Below are 17,050 nucleotides of genomic sequence, written 5' to 3'. Positions count from 1 at the left end.
ATGTGGATGGCCCTGACCTTGACAGCCACAGCCAACCAGCTAGCTCCCTGGAGGTTACTGTTAAGAGATGCTTTGAGTAAAAACACAACAAAAAACATCTAGATCCTTTCTTCTAATGAGAGGACTAGAATTGTGGCGAGGTACACGCAGTTAGCTATTTCATTTTCATTCCTCCTATCTTGGAAATCATTCTTTTTAAATTAGGGGAAAAGATTAGCTCAGTTGCTAATCACAGATTAAATGAGGTCTAGTCACGTTTTCTCCTAATAAACCATTTTCTCCCTTTTCAGCTTACAAACATGCAAAAACCACAGAGCTCCCACAGCAACGATCATCTTCAGTTGCTACCCAGCAGACAACGGTATCCTCCATCCCATCTCATCCATCTACTGCTGGAGTAAGTAACAGTAACTTACTCAAGTCATTCTCACTTTTTGATATGTGCAATAATGATTACAGGTATTCTGGTCTTTTTTTTCTTATTAACCGAATCTTCTATTTTACATAATGCTCTTTTACTACACATCTCATGCTAACAGTAATAAATTATCAGAAAACCTTCATTAGCAACTCACATTAATTAAAAAGCATTACTCGGTGATTGAAAACAAACACACCAAAAAAAAAAAAAAAAGCCTAAAGCAAAGTCATCATTTTGGTCTCATTAGACCCACCCACTATCTTAAAGCAAAACATCTGTGGCTTGGAATCATTCTTCCAGAATATATTGGGCTGGCCAAAGAGCTCGTTCGGATTTTTCCCCATCATCTTACAGAAAAACCCGAACGAACTTCTTGGCCAACCCAAATATATGTGTGTGCACATGTCACACACGTAATCTGGTCATATCTTAGATATCCCCTATTAATATACATTGAAGAAATAAGTCAAATCATGTTCACAATTCACCAGGACTACTTTAAAACTCTTAGTTTAAAACCCTGGATCTCATTCATAATATTACAAAAACATAATTCTTTAGGATTGAAATGAACAATATTTGTATGTAGAAAACTATCTTTACTAAAGGACATAAGACTTAAGTAAGTATTGAGACCCATTATAGTTCAGGAAGGGAATCTTGAAGTCATTTCTCCAGAAATAAATCCATAAATTCAAGGCAATTCCAATCAAATCCTAGTAAAATTTTAAAAATTTTTATACATTAATCCTATAATTTATTTGAAAGAGTAAAGATGCAAGAATAAGCAAATTTTGAAAATGATAATAGGAAGGACTTAACCATATAAGAGCAAAATATGCTATAAAGCTATTGTAATTAAGTATGAATTTAGCATGAGAATAGATTTTAAAATAGATGAAGTCCAAAAATGGACCCTAAAAGAATTACAAATCAGCAGAGAAAAAAAAAAGGAAAACTAAAATACTACAGAAAAATAGAGACTACTTTTACAATTGGAAATGGTGAAAGCCTTCCTCAGCAGACTTCAAAATCTAGATATGTAAAGGAAAAGACTGACAGATTTGACCATAAAAGGTTAAATGTTTTTATAGCAAAAAGAAATGTCAAACTGGGAAAAAATATTATACACAATAAAAAGATTAATATCTAAAAACGCAAAAAGTATCCAAAGTTCATTGACATATTATCCCCCTTCCCTTCAAAATAAAACCTGGAAGCATATGAATAGACAATATACAGCAAAATTTTTAAAAATGGCCAACAAAAAAAACATGTTCACCATTTGACTACTAACCAGAAATATGCAACAATAAAAGTATATTAGAACATTATAGTAGTGAACTTTCTAAAAAAACTTACTTAAAAGGCACATGCCTTTGACCAAATACTTTTACTTTTAAAAGCTTTCTTTTGAAATATCTGCCCAAAGACAAACACTATAGGGTTAGTGGATGAAAACATGGTGACAAAAACATGGTGACAATTAAATGTCCAGAAATATAGAAATGGCTAAATGATTTGCGATAGTACTAAAATATGGAATTCTCTACAGCAGTAAAAAAGAATGTGATCAATCTATATTTATATGGAAAGACTTCCAAGCTATATTAAATGGAAGGAACAAGTCAGAGTACTATTTATAGTAGTATTCCACTAATGTGGGGCAGGGGGGAACCTATCCTTGAATGTGAATGTATGTTGTGTATATTTCAGAATGCTAGGAAAAAATATGTAGGTCTCATACCAAATTACTAACCAGTGACTGCTCCCATGAAGAAAATTTGGGCACTTTCAAATTTTATTTTTATCTCTAAATTGTTTTTAAAAACCTTATTTCATTGTTGTGAGAACACGAGATCAACCTACCCTTATATTTTTAAGTGTATAATGCATTATTGTTTACTATAGATTCAAGGTTGTGTACAGATCCCTAGAGATCTCTAGAACAGATCTCTAGGGTTTATTCATCTTGCTTAACTGAAACTTTATGCCTGTTGATTAGTAATGCCCTATTTTCCTTTCCCACCATGCTACAATTCTTTAAAAAAAAACATTGTGGAGGTTAGCTTTCCAGAACTTTTATTACTGGTATGCTCCCAAATTCCCAAAGTGAGAAAAACATGCAATATTGCTATGATTTTTCAAATTTTTTCTCCAAAACACTAGATTAGTACATCCACTAATGTACTTTCTGTATATATTTGCCTATTTGGGATATATTTCATATAAATGAAATCACACAATATGTGGTCTTCTGTGACTGGCTTCTTAATGTTTTTGAGGTTATCCATGTTGTATCATGTATCAGTACTTCATCCCTTTTTATTAGCAAATATTTAATTGTATGGGAATACCTTTTCTTTATTCATTCATCAGTTGGTGGGCATTTGGGCTAGTTCCACTTTTTGGCTGTTACAAATAATGCCGTTACGAATACGGATGTACAAGTTACTATGTGGACTTATGCTCATTCCTCTTGTGTATATACCTAGGAGTAGAATTGCTAGGTCACATGGTAACTCTTAAAATGGGAAGAACTTCCAAAACTGTTTTCCAAAGTGTCTGCACCATTTTCCTTTCCCACCAACGGTTTATAAAGATTCAAATTTTTCCATATCCTCCCCAACACTTGTTACTATCTTTTCAATTATCACCATTCCAGTGTGTGTTAAGGGGTAGTTCATTGTAGTTTTGCATTTTCCTGATGATTGACGATGTCGAGCATCTTTTCACGGGCTTATTGGCTCTTGGTTTATCATCTCCTTTGGAGAATTCAGATCTTTTGCCCCTGTCCCTTTTCAGTATTGAATTATAGGAGTTTTTTTTAATATAGTCTGGATAGTGATCCCTTATTAGATACATGATTAGCAAATATTTTCTCCTAGTTTGTGAGTTGTCTTTTAGTTTTGGTGGTAGGTAGTTGCACATTCTGTTTTGTGCAAGTTAAGCTGGTGGAAACTAAAATTAGGTGTTCAGGTTAATTGCTGCAAATCTAATATATATTTCCCTTTTTTGTCTTTGCCGATAGAAAATCTTCCGTGCCATGTATGACTATATGGCTGCAGATGCAGATGAGGTGTCCTTCAAAGATGGGGATGCCATTGTAAACGTTCAAACTGTTGATGAAGGTTGGATGTATGGCACTGTGCAGAGGACTGGCAGGACGGGCATGCTCCCAGCCAACTATGTTGAAGCTATTTAGGAACTTCAAAGCACTGCATCTGTCTACAGCACCTACAGATCTTGCCGTCAGCATTTGTTTAGACTCTCCACTATTCCCCGAGTTCTGAAGCTGCGTAGTGCTTTTTGTGTCAATATGATTCATGGTTGTACCATCCCTTGTTTCTATATGTACCCCAATAATTCACCAGTAAAACAAAGGTTAGTACAACTAATCTGTCCAATTATTAAACTAGACTTATCTTCTGGACTTGCACATAAAACCTGAGACAACATTAAACCCACAGGTCTTTTAATTGCCATTATTAAATTTTCCTTTGGGTTTTAAAATGTTTAATTTCAGAATAGACATTTTTAAAGTTTCTGCATTGTTGTTATATTACTGTTGCCTCAACCCAGAATCTTTCTCCATTATGAAAATGTTTTAACAGTATTTCTTTCCTAAATCAAGAGTTCTAAACATGTTAAACACATTTTTTTTAAATGGCAGATATTCACCTTTTCCTTGCTGACTGTAGTTCTGAAGTTATAAAGCGGCTAGTCAATATAAACTGGTGTTAAGCTAGTAACTAATAAAATCTGCAATTCTGCAACAAACACCACTGATGGAATGAGCATTATTTATTTTTAAAGATCTACAAATAAAAACTTCAACAAAAGCAAACCCCCTACACTAGACTTCACTAAAAAAATTAAACTTAAAAAAAGTATTGTTAAATGCACCAGACACAACATTGTAGATCAACTATACTTCAATTAAAAAAAAAATGCACACGTGTAGACTTTCTCAAAACTCTATCCATACTTGTATTCAGCAAGCTTTCCTTATGGCTTGGCTTATAACGCTTTAGAAATAACTGTGGGATCCAACAGCTGTGGGATCTGTGGGATCCCAAAGGGGATCTTCCCCGTCTGTATCCAGTGGGCTGGCAGTTTGTGGCAAAGGCATGGGCAAAGGGTGGAGTGCCAACCAATAATGGCTTGTGCTTAAGTTTATAGAGTATCCTTTCTAAAAAGCGAAAGATCTGTCCACAATACTTTAGAGCCGTAGTAATACTGCTGTCCTAAAGCTTCTTAATGTGTGTCTGAGACTCAAGAGCAAAGAGTACATATGAAAATGAAGGCAGAGACTGGGGTGATGCTTCTACATGCCAGGAAAGCCAAAAATTGCCAGCAAACCACAGAAGCTAGGGGAGAGGGATGGAACAGCCTTCCTCACAGCCCTTAGAAGGGACCAACACTTGCTGACAAAGTTATCTCAGACTTCTAGCCCCCAGAACCAAAACAATAAATTTCTGTTATTTAAGCCACTCAGCTTGTGGCTGTTAACAGCAGCCATAGGAAACTAATACAGTATTTTTCAACATCACTAAGTATTTCGGGTTTTTTTCCCCTTACTTTAAAAGTATGGATTTACAGTCTCCTAAGGCAAAGAAATAAAAGCAAAAATAAACAAATGGGACCTAATCAAACTTTAAGCTTTTGCACAGCAAACCATGAACAAAACGAAAAGACAACCTCGGAATGGGAGAGAATATCTGCAAATGATGCAACCAACAAGGGGTTACTTTCCAAAATATACCAACAGCTCACACAACTCAATACCAAAAAACCAAACCACCCAATCAACGGGCAGGAGATCTAAACAGAAATTTCTCCAAAGAAGACATACAGATGGCCAACAGGCGAATGAAAAGATGCTCCAAATTGCTAATTATCAGAGAAATACAAATCAAAACTACGATGAGGTACCACTTCACTCTGGTCAGAATGGCCATCATCTGCAAATAATGCTGGAGATGGTGTGCAGAAATGTTGGTGGGAATGTAAACTGGTGCAGCCACTATGGAGAACAGTATGGAGGTTCCAAAAAACTAAAATAGAACTACCGTATGATCCAGCAATCCCACTCCTGGGCATATATCTGGAAAAGACGAAAACTCTCATTAGAAAAGATACATGTACCCCAACATTCACAGCAGCACTATTTACAATACCCAAGACAGAAACAACCCAAATGCCCATCAACAATTAGTTTAAGATGTGAGATATATATATATATATATATACATATATATATAAGATCTCACACACACAATGGAATATTAGCCATAAAAAAGAACTAAATATTGACCTTTGCAACAACATGGATGGACACAGAAAATATCATACGGAGAGAAAGACAAGTATTGTATCACATATGCACAAACTATAAAATAATACAAATGAATCTTTATACAAAGCAGAAAGAGACTCACAGGCATAGAAAACAAGCTTACGGTTAACAAAGGGGACAGGGAGGGAGAAAGGGATAAATTAGAAGTATGGGATTAAGAGATAAACTCTACTATACATAAAATAGATATGCAACAAGGATTTACTGTGTAACACAGGGAATAATATTCAATATCCTGTAATAACCTATAATGGAAATAACCTGAAAAACATATATATAACTGAACCACTTCACTGTATACCTGAAACTAGCATAATATTGTAAATCAACTATACTTCAATTTGAAAAAAAAAATGGATTTACAAGTGTGTGGAACCCATAAGACTATGAATAAAATAGAGATCCTCTACGGTTAAAAATAGGCCATAAAAGAGGGGAAGAATATGAATGGTTCATGGACAAATACAATGCTCACTTTTAGGTTGGTATCTGGATTATGTTATTCTCACTCATTTCAGGAGGCCTCACTGAAACACAAAAATAAAAAAACAAAAAACAAAGAACAACAAGTACCATAATTTTTTTGTTTGTTTTATTTCAGATTAAAGTGCATTTCTTTAAAAATGTTTCAATGTCCAGTTTCAATTGGCAAGTGATAACAGTCAACTCTCAACAGATTATGAAAGTTTTACTGTGGATCAGACACAGATTCTCCCTCCCTCCACTCAGTCATAATGAACCTGAAAATACAATTTTAGTATAGGTCTACCTGCTTCAAACGTTGTATAAAGCATTACACAAACAAAACTGACTGCACCCTTATTTCCCATCTACTAGTACAGTCAATTGAGGAATGAACAGGTACTTCTGTGAAGTTTCAACTTACATCATTTGACTTATCAAATATAAATACTTTCTGAATGTAAAACTAAGCTCTCTTAGAGTTTATCAAGTGATGAAAACAAAAATATTACCGGGCTAATAAATGACTGATTTGGCTTCTCTCAGTCCTTTTCTAAGTGCACATTAGTCAAGTCTATCCACAGGAGGTAGTGTTTATACTGAAAGCGATCCATTACTCAACAACACAGAGAGCAAACTCCCCAAAGCCCCAATTGTTTTACAGGTGTGATTTAACCAATTAGTGCCAGATGCCTTTCCTTCACACATAAGGTCCCTTAATATCCATGGCAAACACAGAACAATGCTTTAAGGGTTTGGGAGAAAAAGGCATATGTAAAAAATACTAGTATCTCCTAGTATATGTGTATTTGAGCGATGGTAAGATATAAATGGAATCAGGGGAACCCATTTTATAAAATAAAATCTAAATAATGGCAATAGAAATTAAATCAATATTCCTATCCTGCCAGCCAGAAGTAGCCAAACTGCCATGTATGCACAAATCTATCCCTTATGTCAAGGACTGGCACACTTTATGTAAAGTGTCAGACAGTAGTATGTTTGAGGTGTCAGATAGTATGTTTGATATTACAAGCCACCACAGTCCTTCAGACTACTCAATTCTACCACTGTAGCTGGAAAGCAGCCAAATATGTAAATAAGCATGACCGTGTCCTAGTAAAACCTTATTTACAAACAATACAATTTTAATTTTATATATTTTCATGTGCCACAAAATACTATTATTTTGATTTTTTTCAACCATTTAGAAAACATAAAAACCACTCTTAGCTCATCAAATGTAAAAAAGAGGCGGCAGGTTATAGTTTGTCAACCTCTGCTCTTTAAACTTACTAGGCAAAACTGCCCTCTTTCGTTTTCTATACTCAAAATCGATTCTTAATTCCATTCTTCTATTAAAAAATTTCCATTCCATAAAAATAAAAAATTCCTCAGACCCCTGTTAACTATTCAGCTAAGTATCAAAATAGCTATTATACATTCCATTTTTGGTTCCATGACATTTATTTTGAAAGTGAACCTTCTAGTTATATGCAGCTTATCCATCTAAGAAGTAACACTGTCTTTTGTTGGAAATTATTTACTGATGGGGGGGTCAGAGTATTAAATAATAATGTATTTCTAAATAATTATTCAAGGGCTTTATGAACATTAATTATGGTACTGTATTATGTATAGGATAACTCAGCGACCACTGGCTGTCAGTTATTTTCAAAATACACAGAACTGTTTGTCTCTATACTTAATGACCTAATTGCTTTATTACTATTTCAGCTCCATTTTTCTTTCCCTTTCTCTTCATTTTATCATTTATCAGTGCATCAATTTCTATCAGCATATAAGTCTGCCATCTGATAACCTTAGTTTCATCCAGCTATAAAATGGTTCACTGTAGTGTAAAGATATTGTTCCCTCTACTACAAGTAGAAGACCAAAAGCTATGTAGGTTTTCTTCTTCCATGTGACATCAATTTAAAATACTGTCTTTAATTTTATACTCACATGTAAAGAGAAAGGTTATCTTTTATTCTAATGGTATATTTCAGGGGAGTAAGCATTTACAGTTCGGCACTTGGTTTTAACTGTTCTTTGGTGAAAGGATTGGCATATGAAGAAAAAAACGGTGAAGACCACATTGTAAAATTTAATATTCTATTCCAAGAACTAAGTAGACACTCATAATTATATCAGGCTACTACTCTATTAAGTAGCTATAGATCTTCAAATCCAATGACTCAGATTTTAATGGATACTTTCAAGAAGCAATATACAAAACCTGGCATATAACAGACATATCATTAATTGGGCCATGAGAAACCACAAAGACCAGATTTGTTTCACAGATTGAGTTATCAGTAAATTTTGATAATCTATTTTTAAAACCCATTACTTAACTTCTGGCAACATTTCCTTAAGTGCTTTGGATGAGGGCAGCTCTTACAATAAAAGTATTTAAATATGAAGGAAATATAACATCTTAACAGAATACCAAGAGAAACTCATTTTGGAAAATCAGATTATTCAACTCTTTCAACTCCATTTTACAACAAAACAGCAAGTTTTAACCATGTAATGTCGCAGCAGTCACCAGAGGTCTTCAGTAAAATGATTATAAGGCACATTTGTCAGAATTGACTTATTACAGCACTGCTAACTTTATTGCCAAATTAAACTTAGTTAGGGGTAGTCTGTTTTCAAGGTTTATTAATGAAATAATGAAGTCCCATAACTTAGTCTCTAAATGAAATCTTGCCTTCTAAATGCACCTCTAATATTGTGAAAATTTACCTTTATATTAACAAAAAAATCAGAACATAATTCACATATACTCATAAGACTCCACATTGTCCAAACTACTTAATAAGGTTCTTTATAACATATTTATCTTCCATATTTAAAAGGCTCCAAATGAGGCAAAATTCTACCTTTTACAATTTTATTTAAATTTTTGTACTGTAATTTGAAGCCTTCAAGACCAATCTGAATCCTCAGTTCAGACATCTGAAAAAGTTTCTTTAAAAAAGACTAGCTTTTATCTTTTGTGGCAATAATTCTAAGGACTTAAATCTGCTTGGGATACCAAAACCTAATTTAGATCTTGAAGCCTCTTATGCCGACGACCACAAATGCAGTCCACATCAGCATTTGTATGGATCACATGGGAATTGTTAGAAATGAACTATTAGGCCCTCATCACAGACCTACTGAATCAGAATCTGCATTTTTACAAATATATGCAAGTTTGAGAAGTACTATGTTAAGAGTCAGAACTTCACTCTAATGTTTGTATACAATGTACAAGACCTTTGCAATGGCTTAGGGATAAAATGGTCCTGTGCTGAACTAATGAGCAAGCAGCTAACTCCCTTGACTCAAATCTTAGCCTAATAATTATTAACAACTGCTATTTTATGGCCTCCAAGCCTAGCTCACAAATTATCTCCCTGCACATCAATTATGAAGAATATGAGATGGAATCCAGGCTTTTCTTGGTGGATTATAAAGTCAAAGTTGGAAGGAATGGCATTAAGAGAAAAATGTGACACTGTAACTTGTATTTTTGGTAAATTTCAACTAAGCCTGCCTTTCAAACAGCACTTATCTTTACTCATTCCTTTAAAAACAAAACTCTACTTGTATGTTTTCCACATACTCTTCCCATTTTTCCAAACTTTTGTTTCCTGTCCTGCCACCTTTATTTAAGGCAAGATATAACACAACTTTCTTGATATTTTTATGATTCTTAAATATGTAACAGAATCCCTGACTACTACACCAAGCTGCACAGAAAGAAAGAATCATGGGCAATGTCAGGGTTACCATACTTAAGTTCACATTTCAATCTTATTTTTGACTGTATTATCCTACTGCATAATTACTTGAGCAAAAGCTCTCCACTATTCAACAATGGCTTTCGAACTTGTTCAAACAGCAGAGCATCTTTAATAATGGGCTCACTGAAATAATGGAAATTTAAATCCACTATGAAATACATTTTGGAACATGGAAAATTATACTATGGCTCTGCATTCAACTAGATTCTTTATAAATACATAAAATAAGAAATCACATTTGAGTGTTCTCAGTAACGTTTGCCATGTTTTATTAACCATTAGGAATTATTTGAAAAAACTGATTTCACTTTAATAGTGAAACAACACATACTGGAGCTGATCAAGGAATATTAATGCTTTCAGCTCTTCCGGAATCACTCAGGAAAAAATTTGCAGAAAATTTTAAGGCAAGAAAATTGAAAATAAGGTGCCTCACATACACACTTAGAACTATATCAACAATGAACACTTAGCAAACTGGTTTTTGCCCTCAAATATTTAAAAATATATCCTTATTAAACCACAATGTTTTAAAATTAAAATCTGTGCTTGCATCAAACTCAGTGATTTAAGTAAACGGTAATCATTTTGGTCACATTTTCTGCTATACTGTTCACCTTCCCAAGAACTTCATTCCACCAGCAAGTAAGTTTAGTTCACACAAATATTAAGATACGAAGTCATGAAATGAGCTAATTCTGACTCCTCTCAACACACATACACATCCCTTCTTACACGTTTGCAAAAACATATATGCCTCTTTACTGTCAAATACAATTTGGAAAATAAATGATAGACAATTTAAACCACAATTATAAATGTTTAAAAAAATTCCTTATTTTTCATTAGTTATTTCTTCAAGCTACAATCCTCAGTTTAGTGGTCCCAGAATTTCTTTTAAAATCATCCTCAGCATATAAATATCACACTTAGACCCTAAAATATTTGCGATGTACTGATAATGGATTTATTATTAAAGAAAAACCAACTTTTACTGTGAATGGGTGGCAGCCCCCTTCTGAATGTAAAGCTAACCAAGACACAAGGATTAAACTTTCTATAAGTTGCTGAAGAATGTGTGCCTTTTCAAGTAAGGGTTAGTTCTGAATAAGTCTGAAACTGAGAAGACCACTCGCTCATTCTATTTCAAAAACAAATGAAAGACTCTCACTGTTAAAAAGATGAAACAAATATGGGAAAGTCAGGCACTAATACCAGTTGGTAAAAAATCTACAAATGGTTTAATTACATACACCCTACTTTTTTACTCAGTAAAACATAAATATTTTGAATGAACAGTTTCAAATTTCTCCCAAGTTTGCTTTAGGTATAGGTAAAAAGAGCAGATAAACTCTAGATTCCTTATGGTCCAAGTTATAATGAAAATACTCAAGCTAAATCCCCATTAAAGAGAAATGTAATGAGGCACGCTTTCTAGTGGCTGATACCCTCTTCTAAACCAAAAGGGATGGGGGTTGCAGGGGAAGGTTATGGGAATGAATGGCAAAGTTGTCATGTAACACTTCCTCATTTCTATTACTTTACTCTTTCTGGCTACTTTAGAAAATAAACTCATGTTTTAACTAACACTATTAACTAAGTACAAAACTATTTGTTGTTTTATTTGTAGAGACAGAATCCTACAAACATCTGCAGCAAGCCCATGAAGCACTTCTACCATCCATACTGATATCTCAGTATTCAATATATACAAAATTATGTTTCTATTAAACAAAACAAAGGTATTCACAAGAAGCTGCAGAACAAAACTCATGCAATTAACAGAGACTGAAATTTATAAATTAAAAACTTAATCTATACATAATGTACAAATAGTCGTGCATTTTTAAATGAATATTATATGTCTCATAAGTATATTTTCACAGGCAAATGCTGCTGAACAAATATTTGCTAACGCAAATGAATGGAATTTTAGTAAATTCTGCTTTAATATTTAACCCCAAAAGTTGAAACTTTTAATATTTTTCTTGAAATATAAGTATTTTCTTGTCCAAATAATGTTGATGTCTGCGAAAAGCGTTCCAAAAGATTCTCTTGCATCTCATTTGGGGTGTTTTACCAAGAACAAATTTCTTAAACCTCAGGCACAACAAATAGAAATTTTAAAAAAGGAAATCAAGTATAAATACCTTATCAGTTCAGGAAAAAGTTCAAATAAAATTTTTCATTTTTACTTACTGAGAACAGGTATATTACATAAAATGTTCAATTAAAATACGCATGAGTAAGTGAAATAAAATGTATGCTATTTAGTTTTTGCTTTCACATTTCAATATTTAAATTTTTGGAAAAACTACTCATAGCAGCCAAGAAAACATGTTATACAGGAAAAAATGATCTCACTAACAAAACTGAACTTAATAAGATATTGCCCTTCAGCGTCTGAAATATTACCAACTTTGCAAACATTGTCTGAAATTGTGCTATATTTCAGAACTTACTTTATGAATCAACAAATCCAGTGATTTTTTTTTTTATACTTCAATTTTCTCTTAAAACACTAAATAGAATTTTCATGGGCTGGTGACCTCCAACGTGACTGCAGATTTTTAATTATAGAGTTTGCCATGCTACCAAGTTTCTCATGCATTTCAAATAGCTGGCTTCCTGAATAATTATGGAGATCTTCTGAATCTAGTTGAAGAGCAAGTGCACTAATCTGGGCCACAAGATTTCTAGATAACGGAGTCTCTAAAGCAACAGGATCAATTAAATCTAAAAGAAAGGAAAAAAGAACAATTAAATCTATTCTAGATAAATCTTAAATTATATCTCTCCTTTTAAGGTAATAAAAATTTAAGTGCCCAGGTTTCAAATTAAGAATGCAGGCTGAGGTATACCTGCTCAAGGTCAAGAGAATAGGCAACAGAAAAATTACCATAGTTTATTCTGTGCCATTACAGAAATCATGACTACTTCATTTTTATGAACAACATAACTGGAATGCAATGTTTATAGTTTATATCCTCATTTGAGGCCTTGATAGAGCAGAAGTTGACAATTAGAGAAAAAGGAACTAGACATACTTGAAGTCGTATCAGTTATTTTTTCACACACTTGGCAACTATTACACAAAAAAATACTTGTCTAATTCACAGGGCATGGTCAAATTAAAACTAAAAGCACAGTAACAAAATATTTCTTCAAGAAAGTCAGCTGATCTTATAAAACTGTCCCACTTTGCTAAAATATACCTGAGGCAAGTCTTTCTTCATCAGGAGAAATAGATTTATTTTCCATTACATTTACTGTTTTTTCGGAAATATCAAAAACTGGAATCTCTTCTAGTCCACGAGACTTCACCTTGATTTATACATTCAGACCAGTAAAAAAAACACACAAAAGCGACAAATTGAAAGTAATTTTTAACAGGACTAATAGTAACAGGACCACTAATGCTGGAAAACAATCTGACATACTATGTTTCGCAGCCCATTACATGATAAGCTTAGCTAATACTGCTAAGAACCCATGTTCTACTAACAACACACAAAAATAGCATTACATAGCACTGTTTTTTCAAAGAGGTGGTGTGGTTATGGGGTTTATAATATTTCCTAATGGACTTGTCAAGAATTATTGCAAATGGCAGCCATGAAAAACTACACTATATTCCCCAGGTTCAGGAACAGGGGAAAAGCAAATCTAAGGCAAAGATTTCCAAGCTTAAATAATATATGGACTTCTTTTTTTAAAATTTAAGAACACAATTTTCAAAGGTATTCCCAGGGCTTACTGATTGTTGATTGAGAAAATACTAATTTCAGAACGTTAGAGTTACCATATGACCAACCAATTAGATTCCTACACATATACCCAAGAGAAATAAATAATGTTATGTCCACACAAAAACTTGTATATGAATGTACCTAATAGCATATTCATAATAGGAAAGTGTGTAAACAACCCAAATGTTCATCAAGTGATGAATGGATAACCAAAACGTTGTATAGCCATAGAATGGGATATTATTTAACCATAAAAAGGAATGAAGTACTAATACCTGTGAACCTTGAAAACATTATGCTCCGTTAAAGAAGTCATTCACAAAAGACTACAGGTTATATGACTCCACTTTTATGGAATGTCCACAATAGGCAAAACTACAGAGACAAAGATTAGTGGTTGCCTTGGGGGTGAAAATGCAGAGTGACTGCTAATGAGTACAGGGTTTTTTTTTCCGGGTAATAACAAATGTTCTAAATTTAGGTCTTGGTGACGGTTGTGTAACTTTGTGAATATACTAAAAAACCACTTAATTGTGTGTTTTGGGTGGGTGAATTTTATGGTATGTGGCTGGATCTCAATAAAGCAGATGAAATGCTTCAGCTATCAGACTGAAAATTACTAATAGTTCTTTTTTTCCCCACTGGTTAATATGTTTTTAAAGATCAAGTAAAATTAATAGTAAATCAAGGACTTTCACAAATACAGCAGAAGTCTTCAGTAGTCTGCAAACTCCAGTCCCAGAAATTCTAATAGAACACCAGCTTTCACCCTTAACAAACCCTATTTTTCATATATTCACAGTTTTGCATAGTATCAATGAATACATAAAGGGTTTCTAAATGGGTTTCAGGAGTCTGTGAATTCTTCTGAAATGATACACAAAATTTTCCATATATTGATACATTTTTATATGGCAAAAGCATCTTGGCTTTCATAAGAATCTTGAGAAATGTCCATGACCTAAAATGTTTGTGTGAAAAGTTGATAGGAAGAACAAGTAAAAAAAATTGGCCACAATTGTGTTGGATATCAAAATCAAAATACTGTTAACTACAAATACGCAAGATTTTTGTAAATGTTTAGACTTGAACATCTAGGTTTTCGAAATGGCAGCCATGAAACCAATCACCTATTTGAGAGATAAGAGATAAGAGGGTAGGAAAATAGAATTCAAAGAATAAAGAGGTATTATACACAATAACAGTACAAAATGAGCAAATCTATGGAATTATAAATGAATCTTTTAAGTTACTCTTAACTGCAGGGGAAGGGAAGATAAGGCATCATATTAAATGAGCTTTTTAAGCAAGAATAGTTTAAATGCAAACTTCTGTAACTGTATTGCTCGATCATTTATTTATACGTGATGTTATGACTAACATCTAAGTTTTTACCTGCTGCTCATGATATACTCTGAGAGCCTTTTTTACATTAGACACTTTTGGAGAACGGATAGGAAGAGTTTTTATTTCAGATGCTGTAAGAGTACTCAAATCACCAATTGTTTTTATATTCTTGGCTCTAATGAGTTGTCCCAGTCCTCTTGCCCTAAAGAGATGACAGAAACAGGAAAAATGTCATATAGTTTTATATTTATTCTGTTTGTAAGGGCCTACCCAATTGAATTTCCTGATTTAAGCTCAATCATAACTGAATTTATATAGACCCACCTAGCCCACTCTGAGGACAGGCATACGTGCATTTACTTTAAAATTTGAATCTGATGTGTATACCTGGCTTAAGCAAGACTAACCTTTACAAACATCTTATAAAGTGGAACTAATTATACTCCTTATAGTATTTATATTAGGATTAAATAAGATAATGTATGCAAAACCTGGCAAATATTAAGCACACAATTATCTTAGCCATTACTGTATTATGATCAATGTTTCTATTATTGCCGTATCTCACCCATCTTCCCAGCTGCATTTTCATTTATTTCTAAAACAAAGTGTGTGAAAGTACATATAAATCAATTCTAAACATGAGAACCTTGATCATTTAAATATCCCTCTTAAGTAAGTGGCATCTCTAGGTATAAGCCAGAAGCCTAAATAACCACTTACCACATGTTGGACGTAATCTGAGGTAAAATGATGTCAACTGGTGCTACACAGTTCACCAAAGCAGGGTAAACACTTTCTGTTGGGCATGGCACAGATTCCTTAGCCATTTCTGCAATCTTAGAATAAATTTCAAAAGCTGTTAAATAGAGGTCACCTGACCGAACATGAAAATATAAAGTTGCATGAAAACTAAAGCACTTCTTACTAAACACTTCTTTGAGCTCTTAAATTTAGGGCTACGTGATCCTGGGGACAGAAATCCTTTGGCTGAAGTAGTATTATGCTAGATAGAAGAAAGGAGAAAAAAAAAACTCAGAACCCTAGATAACTGTAAATTTTACAACTTTATTTTCACAACTTAAGCCTGCAGTAATGTTTTAAAATTTTCAGAAAATGTAAAATGTAACAGTATTACTGGATCAATGACTTGCTGGATCATCACTGCCTGCTTACCAAGTAAGCAGACAAAAGAACAATAAACCAAACCAAATAAGTTTTGTGTCTTAAATAGTTAATTTTAAGACAAATTACCCAACACAATTCTGTCTGCATGTGTATTTTTTAAAGCCTACAGCTTACCTTAGATTGCACAGTAGGTGAAGTTTTAACACTTTTTACTACGGGAGAACTATTTGAAGAATGGCACCTAACAATAGAGCATCGCCTATCAATGTCATCTGCCAATCCTGCCTGGTATATAGGATCTGCAAAGGAGACACGGCGAACCTGAAAACATAGGTCATGTTTTTATTTAACAAAATTAAAAGTTAAAAAAAAAAAAAAAAACACTGTAAATTCTCATTATAAGGTTAGCCAAAAACAGAATGTGAAGCTTAATTTATTTCACTAGAAGCCAACTGCACATAGTTGTAGTTCTTCCTGGTGACTGCTTTCACAGATATTACTCAAGACCAAGGGTCATTCCAATTATCTATAGTCTAAACTGCATAATACAGCAACAAGGAGAGTGAAAGAAGGATAACAGCAGAAACTTAATGAAATTGCATGTGACAGTTAAAATTGTATAATCAAATTCTATTAACCTTACAGGCTTACTATGGACTGTAAAGAACAACGTAAAGAGGCAGAGACAGTACCAACTGGCCTCTGGTATATCTTACTAAGCTCAGTTCTTAACTCTTTGAGGGTACAAGAGTCAGCAATTGGGTGGCTTTTTTTGTCTTTCTTAGCC

The 17,050-nt window shown here is 33.6% G+C and overlaps 2 protein-coding genes across 5 annotated transcripts in view; one reads left to right on the top strand and one right to left on the bottom strand.

Annotated features, from left to right (window-relative positions):
• Positions 1 to 4,394, top strand: part of NEB (nebulin) — a 225,892-nt gene extending 221,498 nt beyond the window's left edge. Inside the window, exons 164-165 of the mRNA XM_082841069.1 lie at positions 291 to 397; positions 3,453 to 4,394. Coding sequence (XP_082697195.1) covers positions 291 to 397; positions 3,453 to 3,626 — 281 coding nt within the window. The 3' untranslated portion in view covers positions 3,627 to 4,394. The remainder of the gene's footprint in view (positions 1 to 290; positions 398 to 3,452) is intronic.
• A 1,711-nt stretch (positions 4,395 to 6,105) lies between these two features.
• RIF1 (replication timing regulatory factor 1) overlaps positions 6,106 to 17,050 on the bottom strand; it is a 56,884-nt gene continuing 45,939 nt past the window's right edge. For 3 of the 4 annotated variants that reach the window (XM_082840897.1, XM_082840900.1, XM_082840898.1), the window contains 6 exons: positions 16,438 to 16,584; positions 16,064 to 16,141; positions 15,859 to 15,974; positions 15,184 to 15,337; positions 13,255 to 13,363; positions 6,106 to 12,775 (listed from right to left, as the gene is read on the bottom strand). In XM_082840897.1, the coding sequence (XP_082697023.1) occupies positions 12,561 to 12,775; positions 13,255 to 13,363; positions 15,184 to 15,337; positions 15,859 to 15,974; positions 16,064 to 16,141; positions 16,438 to 16,584 (819 nt within the window). In that variant the 3' untranslated portion in view covers positions 6,106 to 12,560. The remainder of the gene's footprint in view (positions 12,776 to 13,254; positions 13,364 to 15,183; positions 15,338 to 15,858; positions 15,975 to 16,063; positions 16,142 to 16,437; positions 16,585 to 17,050) is intronic. The other variant, XM_082840899.1, reaches the window with a different exon arrangement.

The sequence above is a fragment of the Leucopleurus acutus genome (genome assembly GCF_964270905.1).
Source record: "Leucopleurus acutus genome assembly, chromosome: 6".
NCBI classification, from domain to species: domain Eukaryota; kingdom Metazoa; phylum Chordata; class Mammalia; order Artiodactyla; family Delphinidae; genus Leucopleurus; species Leucopleurus acutus.
Note: the sequence above shows the minus strand (reverse complement) of the source record. Positions and strands in the feature narration are given on the sequence as shown.